The sequence below is a fragment of the Barbatula barbatula genome (assembly GCF_947034865.1).
Source record: "Barbatula barbatula genome assembly, chromosome: 5".
Classification (NCBI taxonomy): Eukaryota; Metazoa; Chordata; class Actinopteri; order Cypriniformes; family Nemacheilidae; genus Barbatula; species Barbatula barbatula.
The window spans coordinates 670,481-686,630 of record NC_136769.1 but is presented as its reverse complement, the minus strand read 5'-3'; the positions used below and the strand labels follow the sequence as shown (position 1 = coordinate 686,630).

General features: G+C 42.0%; 2 protein-coding genes across 4 annotated transcripts; both read left to right on the top strand.

Annotated features, from left to right (window-relative positions):
- Positions 1–1,547: 1,547 nt before the first annotated feature.
- On the top strand, positions 1,548–5,384 carry LOC306894922 (uncharacterized protein). The gene is made up of 2 exons (XM_079457767.1): positions 1,548–1,662; positions 2,825–5,384. Exon 2 carries the CDS (start codon positions 2,827–2,829, stop codon positions 4,741–4,743), a length of 1,917 nt encoding a protein of 638 aa, XP_079313893.1. The 5' UTR covers positions 1,548–1,662; positions 2,825–2,826; the 3' UTR covers positions 4,744–5,384.
- Positions 5,385–6,149: 765 nt separating this feature from the next.
- Positions 6,150–15,272, top strand: ubn2b (ubinuclein 2b). Of its 3 annotated transcripts, XM_079457763.1 has the most exons (15): positions 6,150–6,711; positions 7,397–7,513; positions 7,610–7,711; positions 7,789–7,920; positions 8,803–8,900; positions 8,974–9,430; positions 9,571–9,641; positions 9,727–9,963; positions 10,166–10,276; positions 10,360–10,503; positions 10,712–10,762; positions 11,137–12,310; positions 12,525–12,720; positions 14,548–14,616; positions 14,713–15,272. In XM_079457763.1, the coding sequence occupies exons 1-15, from the start codon at positions 6,448–6,450 to the stop codon at positions 14,757–14,759; spliced, it is 3,270 nt and encodes a 1,089-aa protein (XP_079313889.1). In that variant the 5' UTR covers positions 6,150–6,447; the 3' UTR covers positions 14,760–15,272. The 3 variants fall into 3 exon arrangements, with proteins under 3 accessions (XP_079313889.1, XP_079313890.1, XP_079313891.1); XM_079457764.1 differs by lacking the exon at positions 14,548–14,616 and having other exon boundaries at positions 14,713–15,243; XM_079457765.1 differs by lacking the exon at positions 14,548–14,616 and having other exon boundaries at positions 6,156–6,711; positions 8,806–8,900; positions 14,713–15,243.
- Positions 15,273–16,150: the final 878 nt, after the last annotated feature.

Sequence of the window (16,150 nt, the reverse complement as noted above, 5' to 3'; positions counted from 1 at the left end):
GAGATTTCATCTCCAGATTTAAGTTTAGTTTTCTTGTTTATATATATTAGGTTAACTTTAATAATACACCTATCATAAATGTGATTTATGTGATGTACAGCAGTATTTATGACGGTTTAGCTATAATAATGTAATGTGTTTGAAATCTGATCTCTTTTGAGCTAATGGCACTAATGATTGTCATTTAAGTGTTGGGTTCAGTTTGATCAGATTGTTGGGCTTTTGCTTGGCTCTACGAGGTTGTTGTTGTTTTCTTTAGGAACACGTTTATTTGACAGTGATCTGATAAGGTAGTCTGTGGTGTCGCTGTGAATGCATGTAGAGAGGACGGATTTAAATCTGTAATGGTCCCCTCGGATCCTCGAGCATATACCGACCCAGACCTCGACAGAGACAGCTTTTGTTGACAGGTCTGTCAGGGTTGTTCTGTGGTGCTGTGGGTGAAATGTGTATTGGCTTTCAGGATATGATCATTTCTATAATATCCGATTCTGAGCCTGTCCTGGCATTAAAGTCTCTGCATGGCAGCACATTCCCTTCAGCCTGAAACTGGCTGGTTTCTGTTTGACGTTTAAAATGATCGTCTTTATAATATGTTGATTCTGATGTATGCTGCACAGCAGAGGTCGCGTTAACCGAAAACGATCCGTCTGACAAAAAACGGAAAAATCTGAAGGCCGTCCGTCATTTTGATGCTGTCTGTGTATAAGAGCAGGTCCTGTCATACTTGCTTTCAGTTTTTCTCGGGACTCTTTGATCAATTAATTTTTTTGCAGTCTCACTGGTTACGTCATCTGGGTAAGTAATGGTCAGATTGCTGATGTCCCATCCCTCTGATGAAGTACAGCCATCCATGGTTAACTGTATTGCTTTTAGTCTTTGTCATTTTAAATGAATGTGAGGTTTTCCAAACAGCGATCTAGATAATCTTCCAATCAGAATTTGTAATTAGATTGGCCGTTCACAGACTGTTGACCTTTTCATGGGCCGTTTTTCCTTTTGTTTGGCCTAGAAGCTTTGCAGCTCACACCTCCAGAGAAGAACTTTGATTGATGTTGAGCAAGTTGTGCTATTATCAGGCTGTTCTAGTGACCTCTTTACTGGCTTTTGTTTTCTCTGTGGAATCCTGTGTTGTTTGACGTATCCGTTGTTGCGGAGTCCTTTGGATTGTGTGATTTCCAGGGGAGTTCAGTTGCAATAAATGAATCCAGTCCAATAAATGAAGAAAAAGAATTATAAAGTGTTGATGATGTCTGCAGGTATAATCCAAATGGTAGTATATAGGGTTAGTAATATATCCAAAAATGTCCTCAAATATTCCAGTACTGATGTTGTTTAGAATCACAACAACTCACTATCCAGCAGAGCTTCATAGTCTAGTTTACACCAAAGAAATAAACCGGTGAATATTTATCTGGAACAATAAAAGCCTGAAACACATGACTCCAGTATGAATGTTTTACTGACAATTCACCCGTTCACACCCGACAGTGATTGACAGCTTCAGTGAAGCTCCTCCTACAGTGATCCACCAATAAATGTGAGACACAAACAAGCAGAAAATCACTTCAGGAGTTCTTCATACTGCTGTTGGAGGAAAAGAAGCTCGAGAACATGAGCGATCCAGAACTAAACCGAACGAAGATATTGAGGAACAAAGAGGTTGGTGTCTGTTTTTAATCTTTATTATTGACAGTTGAGGAATAAAACAGCTTTCATTTAATGAATCAGTGGCTGTAGTTCAATCAGAATTTTTTTTACCACTTAATTTGTATATTTGTGCAGTTGTTAAACTGGTAGAGTTTTAACTAGTGCTGTAAATTGATAAAATTTATTTAGTAGAAATAACAATAAAAAATAATTTTAAACCAATGTTTTGTGATGTTAAGTCTTTCATTGTAATGCAAGTCTTGTTGAATGTTCTTACGCTGCAGAATTTACATTGAGTCATTTAGCATTTTAGGGGTCAGCTGTGGCCTAATGGTTGAGCGTTGGGTTTGTGATCAGAAGGTTGCAGGTTCTAATCTCAGTGCCAGCAGGTCATGACTGAAGTGCACCTTACCCCTGATTGCTCTGCAGTAATGTGCCACTGTAGAAAACTACTTGTAAGTCGCTTTGGATAAAAGCGTCTGCCAAATGAATAAATGTAAATGTAGCAGATGCTTTTATCCAATGCAACTTACAGAGAGTTCAGGGAGCAATAAGGGATATGTCATACAGGAGCAATACAATAGGTGCTAATCAGGGACGTGCACAGGGGGGTTGCCCATATGCCCTTCTCGACTCGCGTTGCCCTTACGAGGTGGAAAAATAAATAAATCGTACAATGAATGCATATCGGCGGGATCGCGTTGTCTTTGCAATGTGATCATTGAAGGACAGCTGTTCATCAAATATGACTGAGAGGTTCCTGGTGGTTTTGGAAGGAGTGAGTGTGGTTTTGCCAAATTGGATGGTGAGATTGTGTTGCACCATGGCTGGAAATACAAGTAGTTCTGTCTCGGCCGGGTTCAGCTGGAGGTGATGCTCTTTCTACCAAGATGTCATCTAGGCACGCTGTTATGCGAGCTGCTACAGTGGTATCGTCTGGGTGAAACAAGATGTACATGTACCCTACAGCTGTTTCAAAATGTACTGAAATAAATTAAGTCTTGAATAAGAGTGTGATCATATTATGTAACGCTAACCAAGGATGACAGAAAAAAACGGACGCTGTTTTTACTGCATTAAATATTTTTAACGTGTTAAGCTGAAAAAACTAACTTCACGCATATGCATTAATGTTGACAGAACTAGTTTTAACATAAATTGTTGTTTATTTCAGATATGATGGAAGTGAATAAGGAGAGTCAAGCTGAAGGGAATGATGCTGTTGAGAAACATCAGGATGTGAAAACAATACAGAATGTTTCACGAAAAGGAACTCTGAGAACAAGAGACAAAAAGGGCGGGGAAGAAGTTGGACACATGAGAAATCACAGTGGAGAGAAGTGTGAGAAGACTTACAGAAATAAAAAACAGCTTGTACAGCACATGAAAACTCACACTGGAGAGAAACCATTCACTTGTGATCAGTGTGGAAAGAGTTTTACAAGTACCAGTGGCCTTAAGAAGCATTTGAGAACTCACACTGGAGAGAAACCATTCATGTGTCAACAGTGCGAAAAGCGTTACAGAGATAATGGAAGCCTTCAGGTACACATGAGAATTCACACTGGAGAGAAACCATACGCATGTGATCAGTGTGAAAAGAGTTTTGCATGTGCAAGTAACTTTAGGACACACGTGAGAATTCACACTGGAGAGAAACCGTTCACATGCATTCAGTGTGGAAAGAGTTTTAAAACTAAAACTCATCTTAAAAGACACATGAGTATTCACACTGGAGAGAAACCAATCGTGTGTCGTCAGTGTGAAAAGAGTTTTATAACTGCAGATCAGCTCAAGTGTCACATGAGAGTTCACACTGGAGAGAAACCATTCACATGCATTCAGTGTGGAACGAGTTTCAAAACTAAAACTCATCTTAAAAGACACATGAGTGTTCACACCGGACAGGAAACATTCATGTGTCATGAGTGTGAAAAGAGTTTCACAAGTAAAGATGCCTTTCAGGTACACATGAGAACTCACACCAGAGTGAAACCATTTTCGTGTCATCAGTGTGAGAAGAATTTTGGATATGAAAGCACACTTAAGATACACATGAGAATTCACACTGGAGAGAATCTACACTCATGTAAACAGTGTGGAAAGAGTTTTACATGTGATAGTTCACTTACGATACACATGAGAACTCACACTGGAGAGAAACCATTCATGTGCTATCAGTGTAATAAGAGTTTTAGAACTACGAGTGCCCTTATGAAGCATTCGAGAATTCACACCGGAGAGAAACCATACGCATGTGATCAGTGTGGAAAGAGTTACACGGAAAAAGGAAACCTTCAGATACACAAGAGAACTCACACTGGAGAGAAACCATTCATGTGTCATCAGTGTGAAATGAGTTTTAGATCTACAAGTAATCTTAAGAGACACATGAGAGTACACACTGGAGAGAAACCATTCACCTGCATTCAGTGTGGAAAGAGTTTTCAAACTAAAATTAATCTTAAAAGACACATGAGTATTCACACTGGAGAGAAACCAATCGTGTGTCGTCAGTGTGAAAAGAGTTTTATAACTGCAGATCAGCTCAAGTGTCACATGAGAGTTCACACTGGAGACAAACCATTCACATGCATTCAGTGTGGAACGAGTTTCAAAACTAAAACTCATCTTAAAAGACACATGAGTGTTCACACCGGACAGGAAACATTCATGTGTCATGAGTGTGAAAAGAGTTTCACAAGTAAAGATGCCTTTCAGGTACACATGAAAACTCACACCAGAGTGAAACCATTTTCGTGTCATCAGTGTGAGAAGAATTTTAGACGTGAAAGTACACTTAAGATACACATGAGAATTCACACTGGAGAGAATCTACACTCATGTAAGCAGTGTGGAAAGAGTTTTACATGTCATAGTTCACTTACGATACACATGAGAACTCATACTGGAGAGAAACCATTCATGTGCTATCAGTGTAATAAGAGTTTTAGAACTACGGATGCCCTTATGAAGCATTCGAGAATTCACACCGGAGAGAAACCATACGCATGTGATCAGTGTGGAAAGAGTTTTATATGTGCAAGTAACTTAAGGAGACACATGAGAAATCACACTGGACAGAAACCATAATCAAGAAAAAACTAAGCTTGTGAAAAAAAAGAATTCTGTGTGAATAATATTGCCATTATAAAAAGAGTTTAAATAAGAATTGAGGTGAGTTTTGATTAGTGTATAAGATACAGCCTTATGTCCAATAACTATAATGTCATGTCCATTGAAATTTAGTCGATAAGCTTGTCTTCAGTTAATAGCCCAAATTGTCATGCTCAGTGTTACCCCTAGACATAATTAAAACAGTCATGACCATTGTAACCTATGTCATTGATTTGTTTTACAATTGTCAGATCCACTTTAACCTAATTCATAGCTTTGTTCAGTCAGCGATCAAAAGGCCATGACCATTGTAGCCCAAGTTTTATGCTTGTATTCAATAATACATGGTAGAAAACTCTTGCTTCTTGCGATTAAATGTGATTAATTAGATGAATTAATCACCACACCATGTAATTAATTAGATTAGACGTTTTAATCGCTTGACAGCAATAGTTAAAATATAGCATGACGTGCGGTGTGCTCATTTTGGATCGGTTAAACCATAGCTGTGTGTGACTGTTATTTTTATAGATTATTAATGTGGTGCATTTACAGCAATGTTAATTAATGTACACTGTCCCTGTCAAATAAATAAAACATACAAATACTAGTGTGAACATGTATTTTTTGTCATGTTTTATTCAATATGTCAAAAATGCTTTTGTACTCCTAAACTGAGGTAAATAAGATCAGTTCAACAAGATCCATAATTAACACTCTGAAATGCATAACCTTTCAGTCCTGAAAGAAAACAAGTAAACAAAATTGAATGTAATATTTCATGTTAATAAGCATGATTTGTAAATTGAAAACGTGCCATAAAGAATACCCTTAAACCCTTGCGTCTGGATTATTTATGTTTCAGGCTAGAAATAACAACTAATGGGTTATGGGGCAGAAATGTTTCAGAGGTTAACATTTTTTGAGCTCATTATTTGTATTTTTCTTCTTTTAGTATTGTATTGCTTATAGTGTGTGTGACACAGAGATCCTAACATCATAGTAATATAGTAATATTCAGCCATATCCTCAGTGTCTACGTCAGTTATGGCCCAGACATGAGTCACTTTTATTTGATGAATTTGTCAAATAACTTTCGTGCTGTTTTCTACAAAGTTAACTGTGTTGTATTTTTCAAAATCCTTTATAAAACATTGTACATTTTATATTGATAACCGAAGAGAGCTGGAACAAAGAATTGGTGAACCGATTCAAAAGATTCGAGTCACTCTGATGAATCCAATCCACTACTGATTCTGAAATCTCCCGCGATCAGCGCGCGCACGGAAGCGGCCCCGCCCTCTTTTACTGGGGTACTCGAAGTGGGCGGGTTCTAAAGCGCTTTGCGACTTTTGATTGGTCCTGGTCGATCTTTGCTCGTAGTGCGCATGCTCAGTGACCTCGCCGCCTCGTCCTGTATATTTACTGCTATCGAAAATGGCCGCCGCTGATGCTGCCGAGATTTCACTGAGAGAAACAAAAAGTCCTTTCACACTCGAATAAACTGAACGGCTTCGACATTAATGAAACATCAAGCGCACCGTACAGGGAACTCTTTACCCGAGGTGGACTTTACGGTGTCGTTAAAGAGTGCACGCGCACATTCTAGCTCAAGCTAACAGTCGGTAGCTCGCTCACCCGTGTGCGCGTGGACGGGCTCGAGCGGAACCGGAGAGTCCAATGGCCGACCCGAGAAAAGTCCCGTTCGTCACTCTCGCCTCATTCAACAACACATCAGCGCCCGAGGCCAAGAAGCGCCGGCGGGAGGACGGAGAGAACGAGCCGCCGAACCCCGGTATCGGTACTACTGCCGTCGGGCTGTTCGGTACCGGCAAAACAGCAGCGGACCGCGGAGAGACCAACCCCTCACTGCGTCTGAACCTGAACCTGTCCGAACCAAACGAACAGAGATCAGCGGAGTTTAACTACAGCGAGCTCGTGCAGGTGCGCGCGCAACACTCACAACCGATCGCGTTTAGGTTTGACTCCAGACGAATGTGCTTCTGTACATCACTAATAAGTGATCAAGTGTTTGTGTGTCTGCTACATGTGAACAAATAACACAACACAGTCGCGAGCGGTCACTACAAACACCGAAAATCATTCATTAATTTCAACGTGTTCTATAACTGCTAATGAACTATAATGGCGTTTGAAGACGAGGACTGGTGTACCAGATCAACAACTCCATACGGTCTGCTGGAGATCTGAGCACAGACATCTGACAGACCGACTCGAGATCTCTAGAAGACATCTGGCGTATGTCCATGATGTAAATGGTCTCGATACAATATTAACTTTATTAGTCCACATTGTTTGCTTTGTGGTGAACAATTCCACTAAGTGTAACGTACAAATTGTGCTTCTGTTCTGGGGCGTCGATTCATCTCTGATGACATCGGTTTGATGGACATATGTTGACTCCTCCCCTCTTCCGTCTGCTGTCAGCTTCATTTCTGAATGAAACGTTCTCACTGTTTTAAATCGAATCATCAAGTTACGGCATCTGATATTATTGTCATGTGGACTGTACTTAAAGAGAGTCGCGGATCACAAACGGCTACAGCGTTACGTGCAACTACGCTACATGTGATTTCGTGTGTCTGACGTGTTTTATTTGTTGCTGTAGGTGAGAAAAGCTCCACAAGGACTCGCGGCCGCTCTGGACCCCAATGACCCGTTTGCAGATGAAGATATAGAGAGACGAGAGGTCGAAGCTCTCGCCAAAAAGTTTGAGGGCAAATATGTATGTTAACTTGTTGTTCACCTCAACACGTGTGTTAAACACGGATCACAGTGTGTTTTCAATCTGGTCATTTGACATGTGCATGTTCGTTGTCAGGGAAACGGCGGCAAGAAGAAGAAGAGAGACCGCATGCAGGATCTCATTGACATCGGTTACGGCTACGATGAAACTGATCCCTTCATTGACAACTCGGAGGCTGTGAGTCTGACAGACACATTGACAAGTCAAAGCTGTGTTGTGTGAGTCTCGCTCACGTCTCTCTTGTTTCTCTGCAGTACGATGAGCTTGTTCCAGCGTCTCTGACCACTAAACTGGGCGGTTTCTACATCAACACGGGCACGCTGCAGTTCAGAGCCGCGTCTGAATCTGACGGAGAAGACGGAGGAAAAAACTCACACCACATCAAGGTGACGTTTAATGTATGACTGCCCATCTGAGCTCAGCTTCAGTCTTTAACAGATGAGCGATATGATGCAGGGATGCAGGATAAATGATCGGCCACCACAGTATCGGCTGATAAATGGTCATTTCTAATGTTTTTTTGTAGTACTTTACTCGCCATACAAACACGAACAATTAACAATGCACAACATACAATAAACGCATCTAACAATACAAAGCATCCACAATAACAACATTTCAATATTCACATTTCCTACCTCTTATTCAAAAGACTTATTGCATTTGGTACGAAAGTTTGTTTATATATGGCTTTAATTGCTTTTGGTGTTCTGTAATGACGCTCTCTGTTATCGGTCGATAATCAAATTTAGGCGGATATTTTATAGCCGATAAATCATTTCCTCTGGGAAACTTCTTCAGCTGCTCACAGTTCAAATCCAGTTCTGTCTTTCTGTCGTGATGGTTCGCTTACTGATATTATCAACACATTGTTGATGTAGTAGGTACAGTATGTAGAGACAGTATTTATCAATGTGTACATTATAAGAACAAAAGCATATTGTTTGAGTCGTACTGCTGTCTGAATGCTTTCTGTCTTGAGATCTTTTAGACTCGTGGATTTAAAGAACATCTGTCTGGGTTGCTCTGGAAGAACATCTATCATTTGTTTGTTGAAAGAAGTATAAACCAGAAAAGTGAAAAGTAGGCTCGGTAGATGATGTTCAGGGGAAAAAAGAACGGTTTCCTTGTTTGATATTAATATCTAGATGCTGTATATCGGGCAATTTAGCAGTTATCGGCTTTCAATGTCAAAGTGAAAATGTACATATCGGTGCATCCCTTATACGATGTTTGTGAGACTGACTGATCTTTCCTCTGATTCACAGAAGGACGGAGAGGAGCGAGTGATCAAAAGAAGAAAGAAGAAGCAGGACGGAGGTCTGGAGGAGAAGAAACCCAGAAAGTTTAAAGTGCCAAAGCCCGGGTGAGTTTAGACACGTGTTCTGGAAATCTCACTCGGCCCGTGACACGTGTGTTGATGAGTTTTTCTGTTCCAGAGTGTCCGCGCTCAACCGGCCGGAGAAGAAGAAGAGGAAGAAGCTGATGAAGGATTCTCTGTCTCTCGCTGCCATGCTCCGACGCTTCACACGGGAGAAAGACGAGATGAAGAAGAAGAACCCAGCGGTTGCTGCCAAGATCACACACGCTCAATCCAACACCGTCACCCCCGCTGGCGATCTGTCCGTGACTGACCTGACCTCTGACCCTGCCATGATGTCACTGCTGGGCGGGTCAACAGAGAACGACATGCTCCAGGAATTAATGAGCGACCTGGACTTTGCACTGCTGGATTCTCCTCAACCGTCCAGTCCGGGGCAGAGCGAGAATGGATCAGTGGCGGCACAGAAAGCAGGAGCCGCAGCCAGAGTGCAGAAGACAGGACTGATGCCTCCGCCACCGCTTCCCAACGGTCTTCCTGCACCCCTCCTCAAACGCATAGAAGACCTGAGAGCGGTGAGTGTTAGCACAGCTACGTCTGTAAGAGATGTACTGCAGATGAGCAAACTATGTCTTGCACACGTCAAATAGATGTTAGTGTGCTACCAGGGAGCTGTGGATTGCTCTGTTTGTGATGTTTGTGTTTGTTCTGTCAGGCGTCTCGTCAGTTTGATGTTGAGGGCAGGAAGAAGTTCTTCACTCTTGACATGAACAACATTCTGCTGGAGTGAGTTTATTTCTCTTCTCTCACTTTCATTGGCACATCACTCTTTGTAAGTCCAGACTGACTCTCTCTCTCTCTCTCTCTCTAGTATTGAGCTGCAGGTTCAGGAACAACACGCGGCGGTGCGCCCGGCGGTCTACTCGCATCTGGAGGCGTTTGTTCCGTGTAATAAAGAAGCTCTGCTCAAGCGCCTGAAGAAGTTGAGTCTCAATGTTCAGGACGACAGGCTACGGACGCCGCTGCTCAACCTCAAACTAGCCGTGTGCAGCGTCATGCCCGAGCAGATCGCGCGCTACAACATGGACTGCATGGCCAAAGTCGCCAAGTAAGAGTTAAACTCTCCTACAGCTCCCACAGATGTGTGTGTGTGTGTGATCTGTGGTACAGTTCTCCACAGTAGATGAAATAAATATTAGCTTTCATAAAAATCAACTCCAACGAATCGTGACTAGTGTGAACATACAGAAACATCCGATCAGAGATCAGAAGGATGTTTAACAGTGTCTGTGTGTGTTTGTATTGTACAGGCAACAGTCGGAGGACGTTGAGAGAAACGGATCTGAAGATGAGGATGAAGAGAAGCCAGGACGACGAGTGATGGGACCCAGGAAGAAGTTTGTGTGGGACGACAAACTCAGGTGTGAAACTCAGTGATTCAGCGTCAGTGACGCACACATTGTGTGTATATGAATTAAACATGTGTGTGTGTGTGTTTGTGCAGGACTCTGTTGTGTAATCTGGTGCGGGTGAAGTTAGGCTGTTTTGATCTGGAGGGTCAGAGTTCACTCTCACTTGAAGATTATCTGAAGGTCTTCATGGAGACGGAGGTTAAACCGCTCTGGCCTAAAGGATGGATGCAGGCCAGGTGTGTGTGACATCACTGAATCTCATTTCTGTATTTCATTATGCTCATGATGTCTTGCGTCAGGCATTATTAAGATGTTCTTGAACGCAGTTTCAATACAATATCACCTGGAAAAGTTGAGTGTTTATCTCCCATTAGATTTCTCGAACATTATTGTTTATATTTGATCACATTAGATCTAAACACACTTTTTGTTTATTTTTCTAAGGATGTTGATTAAAGAGAGCCGTACGGCTCATGGTCATCTCACCGGAAACACGTGAGTTCTCCTCACTTTTGATCTTCTGTTGAAGTTATTTTCTTTTTATGGCATGATGGACTTATGGATAGGGCTGTAACAACATATCGGTTGGAGCTGATAGCCTTGTATATCAAGTTTTATTTTTCAGTGACGCATCTATTCCATTGTTATTAGTTTACCTACACATGGTTCATTTAAGCCTTGAATGTTGTGAGTCCTTTGACAAAAAGCAATACTACTGAAAATTGTTAAGGTTTGGGAAGAAGGTTTCCTAATTTATTTAGACAAATATCATAATACAGTAATAATTGTAAACCCTGTATTGAATCACGAGCTGAGCGTATCGTTACGGATGATTGTGATGATTCATCATTTGTCTTTCGGATCCTCAGAATGAAGAAAAGGATTTTACCTCCTCCAAAGGCGAAGCCTAAACCTCAGGACAACGGTGCTGTTCTCCAGCGGTCAGTCATCTCTGTGGAAGCCACGCCATCCGCGGCTGTGGTCCAGCGTGTGTCGTCTCCACCTGAGCCCATCTGTCTGTCCGATTCTCTGGATGAGGATCTGACCGCCCCCTCGCTGGACTCCATCTCTCACGCTCTGGCCATGCTCAGCAGTGTTGCTAAAGGTCTGGTTCAGTCCGACATCCCCCTGTCAACCGATGGAGCTAAACCCACCCCTTCAGCATCACTGCACGTGTCTCCACATCTGCCCAAAAAGATCTCCGCCTCCCCGTCCCCTACCACCGTCCTCTCGTCCCCGTCTGTCCGCAGTGAGGCTGTTAAAGGCGTGAGTGTTTTAGCTCAGACTCAAAGACATTCAGTCGTACCTGCTCAGCGTCCCGCTGTCACCCCGGGCGGTAAGATGGGTGTGCCATCAGTGCCTGCTGTTCCAAAACCACGCCCACCTCCGACATCATCCCCTCTTCATGCCCCTCAGAAGATTCTGGGAGGGAAAACGGTGATCGCCATGCCGATGGGTCTCACTAAAACCAGCAATAATAGCGGTGGCAGTCGTGTGGATGCTCTGTCAAGGACGCACACGCTTCCCACCACGTCATCGCCTTCACACTTTAACATTAAAACCGTCCTACCGTTTCACCTGACCACCACGACACAAGCCAAGAACACTCCGTCACCCTCTCAAGCCAAACCCACCCTGCATCAGCCCGGCTTCATCACGCCCATGCAGGCCACCATCACAAAATCACCCCACAACTCCAATTCACCCATCATAAAACTCACACCCACCGCATCCCCCACCTCCAGACCGCTCACGTTTCCCAGCATGCACCAGCACACATCTAAGAGTCCAGGGCTTCACACAGGGTTTTCAGCAGGTGTTTATAGTTCTCCTGTGGGACACAAGACAACATCTCAGGGCAACAACATCTCCAACCTCACCACCACAACCTCATCTGTCACCAAGCTACCTGTGATCAGTGCTTCTCCGGCAGCAGGGACGCCCAATCACAGTCAGAGGCACAGACAAGTGGGCGGTGCTAATCAAGGGGTGAAGACCATCACGTCGGTTTCCACGGCGACAGCAGCAGCTCAGCTCTCACAGGTTTGACATGAATATGGTTAAGTCTGATGAAATGATTTTGGTAAACCAAACCATTCAGATAAGTGCAGAACTCGAATATAATCACTTGACCGCTGGATTTCTCTTCCTGCTTTTCAGTTTTAAGATATTTTCTTACTGAACATTTAACTTCGTCTGCTGTCCGAGACGACAACTGTTGGGTCGTATAGTGTTTTAATGAAGGTCTTTTCTCCAGGTGTCGCCCTCCAGTGCTCTTCTGGGTTCAGCTGCTTCCTCTCTACCGATGGGTTTTGGGATGTTGGGAGGACTGGTTCCAGTCTCTCTCCCGTTCCAGTTTCCAAACCTGCTGAATCTTCCTTCATCTGTGATGTCCACCGCGGCCTCCAGCGCCTCAACAAACCCCAGCAGCTCAGGGTTTACCCTGTCACAGAGTGAGTCACTCGATAAACCACAGAAAACAATCAGGTGTTAAAGGTTATTTACGCGGTTGTAGGATAAAAGATTTTGACAAATCAGATTATAAACTACTTTAAATTTTCAAATATATGTTGATTTAATATAAATTGGTTTGTAATTTGTTACAGATAAAATCTGAATATCAGCAGAACTGAGGGTTCACTTGGCTGATAACTCATTTGTGTCATGAGTATTTGTTATGCTGTGTTCACACCAAATGTGAAGCATCAAGGACCTTGCTCTATATTACAGTATTTGCTGGATTTCTTGGTTTTATTTCCAATGCGATGGTCTTGATGTGTCTGGACGTGTCAAACCAGACATGTCAATACGCTCTTCTCTCGAATTTCCCGCTCGAGTTGAAAATGTTCAACTTGTGCGGAAGATGCAATTTCCAGAAAACACGTCTCCTGCCACTTGTTTGCGTCTTTGCTTTGACTTTGTATGCAATTTACTCGTGCAAATAGTTCAATTCGCTCTTGGTTGAACACACAGTAAGTCTTCTAATGAGTGATGTGAGCGTTGAGGAGCTGTGTCGTGTTGTGAAGACGTGTTTCTGTGGTTGCTCTTAGCAAACAATCAAGACATTTGTAGTGATGCAGTGAGGAAATATTGCTTTAAGATCTCCCTTTTAGTTCATTTTAGAAGCAATACCAAACAACAGTATTATTAAGTTTAAAAAGTATAATCTGTAGTTTTACTGTTACATTTAGTTTGAAGCATTGTAATGTTAAATGCGTGATGGTGTTGTTTTGTCTGATGCGTTTAGCTGGATCTCGTGTCTGTTGTTGTTGTTACTGCTTTGCTGATTTTGATGTTCTTTGGATTCATTCATTGTTGCTCATTTATTTCTTGCCTCATGACTTTGTTTTTTATTTTTCATCATTCTTTCCTTTGTCGTCAATTAGTGACATCAGTGGAGTTGACATTTTGAAGAAAATGTGTATCTGTGCTAACTTGCTACAATGCATTTTTACATTTACATTTAGTCATTAAGCTTTTATCTAAAGTGACTTACAGATGAGGAAACATTGGCAGCAATTATAACAACATAGGCAACAAAATACATAAGTGCATCAAACTAGTCCATTAAGGCCTAGCACAGTATACAAAGCTAAGAAGAGTGAGGTATTTTTTTTTTTAAGAAGGAAACGGAAGAGAATCAGGAAAATTCAATCAGCGACGTGTTGACGGAAGAGATGCATTGTCAGGCATTTTTTAAAGATGGCAACCGAGTCTGCTGATCTTGTAGCAGCTGGCAGATCCGGTGTTGGTCTTGTAGGCCAGGAGCAAAGCTTTGAACTTTATGCGGACGGCAACAGGGAGCCAGTGTAACCTGATGAAGAACGGAGTTACATGCGCTCTCTTCGGTTCATTAAAGACCACTCTTGCCGCCGCATTCTGGATCATCATTTTACAGCTCAATATGGAATATGATAATGCTTAAAGTTTGTAAATTATCCAAGTCTATATCAAAAACTGTAGATTATAAGCAACTGTAAAATATGATGAAAGGCTCACTATAAATAACATTTTAAAGAATTAAAATCATCACAAACTAGTGCGATATGCATATTGTGATATTTCAAAATAATGTGCAGCCCTAGATTTGTTCTCTCATGCTGGGTTCACACCAAACGTTTTTCCCTTGACAAATCGCTTAGTTCGCATTTGGTTTCTCAAAGTGACAGCTGGTTTCCTCTCGGTTATTTTCTGTTCTGCCATTAAAACTCATGACTCATCCTCTGTTCATGGCGTCTCATGAGTGTCTGTGTCTGTCTCTCTGTCCCGTCTCTCCTCAGATTTGTTAAAGGGTCTCATGTCTGGGGCTCAGAGCGCTCTTCCTCCACACTTACAGCTGGCTTTCTCAGGTAAACTCGGAGCCGCGTCGTCTGCCCGATGATCTGTTTGTGCTTTCTTCATCTTCTCTGAGAATCACGTGATGACGCTTCTGTCTCTGTGTGCAGATGTCAATCAAACCCAGGGCGGAGACTTGAAGAGGAAGCCATCATGACATCAGAGAGCTCCAGTGAGCTGAACGCTGATCCAGGACTGACTCCTCCCACTTATGCATTACCTGCCAAGCGTCCAATGAGGCAGAAGTGTTTTTATACTCTTTGAATAATGTTATTAGATGAATGATGATGATGATCATTTGTACATATGTATTAATGTTTACACAGACTGACCTGAAACACTGTGGACGGAGAGAGACGTGTGTGTGTTTGCATGTTCATCAGCTGTACATGTTCTGCTTTTTATTCCTTAGATGTTTTTTAGAGTTTGAATAAGCAGTGAATGAGTTTCTCTCTCTCTCTCTCATGTGTAGGTCAGTGTCTCTGGTGCTGTTTATGAATTTGGAGCCCCTTTAAAATAAAAACCGTAAACCAAATGTAAAAGGGCAGGTGGATATAAACTGTACTATACTTGAATCTTCAGGATTTGTTTACTTGAGCTTCAGGACGCAAGTAAAATAAACATTCAGAAGCCTTAGTGACAAAACAGTGTGTTTGTTTGTTGCTTCGTGTTCCTCGTGGGTAAGAGATGCAAACACAAAAGTGTCCTTTTAGTTGTAAATTGTCAAGTTTTTTCTCACTTCAGGGTAGACAGACGATGTGCTCAGAAGTCTAGAGATGAGACGTAAGTGCACATAACAACTGACACATCAAACACAATAGCAACGTCATTTATAACTTGACCTTAATGTATTTGAAGTAATAATATCCTTTCATCCGGACACAATATATCTTCACATCTGAATGCTCTTTGTTTACAGGATAATTCTTTAACTCAGATCTCGGACAGCGCTCGCTTGTTTCTGCTCGTCTTCACTGTTTGTGATGTTTTAACTCTCTCTCTGTCTTTTCCATTGTGGAAGAAGTACTTAACATTTAATTAGAAAGATTATATATGATCATTCATATTACCCATAATACCTTGAGATCTTCTGATGTTTCTTTGGCACATTATTCTGTAAATCTTAGTGACAGTTCACCCAAAAATGACAATTCTATCATCTGCTACTCACCCTCCTGTCATTTCCTGTATAAATTACTCATCACAAAGAAAGGTATTTTGAAGAATGTTAGTCATTTTCAATTCTGGGGCTTCAGTGACAACCCTAGTAGGAAAAATGACAATGGTAGTCAAAGGTGCCCCAGAACTGTTTGATTTACAAAATTCTTTCAAATATCTCATTTTACGTTAAACAGAACAACTGTAAATATGTCCCACAGCTGAAAGTTGCTCACATTCTTCCAAATATCTTTCTCTGTGTTCATCAGAACAAAGCCATTTATACAGATTTGAAACAATGCGAGTGTGAGTAAATGATGACCGAACTGTCACTAACTCATCCAGAGGGACAGACAGTGGCGGTTCTACATTGAATTGCACCCCGGGCGA

What these genes read in the sequence shown, in the direction of transcription:
- LOC306894922 (XM_079457767.1), top strand. Translation starts at nt 2,827, where the DNA reads ATGATGGAAGTGAATAAGGAGAGTCAAGCTGAAGGGAATGATGCTGTT.
- ubn2b (XM_079457763.1), top strand. Translation starts at nt 6,448, where the DNA reads ATGGCCGACCCGAGAAAAGTCCCGTTCGTCACTCTCGCCTCATTCAAC. An exon ending in TTTAAAGTGCCAAAGCCCGG is followed by an intron (nt 8,901 to 8,973) that starts GTGAGTTTAGAC and finishes TTTCTGTTCCAG; the next exon opens with AGTGTCCGCGCTCAACCGGC. An exon ending in GTGTGGGACGACAAACTCAG is followed by an intron (nt 10,277 to 10,359) that starts GTGTGAAACTCA and finishes GTGTTTGTGCAG; the next exon opens with GACTCTGTTGTGTAATCTGG.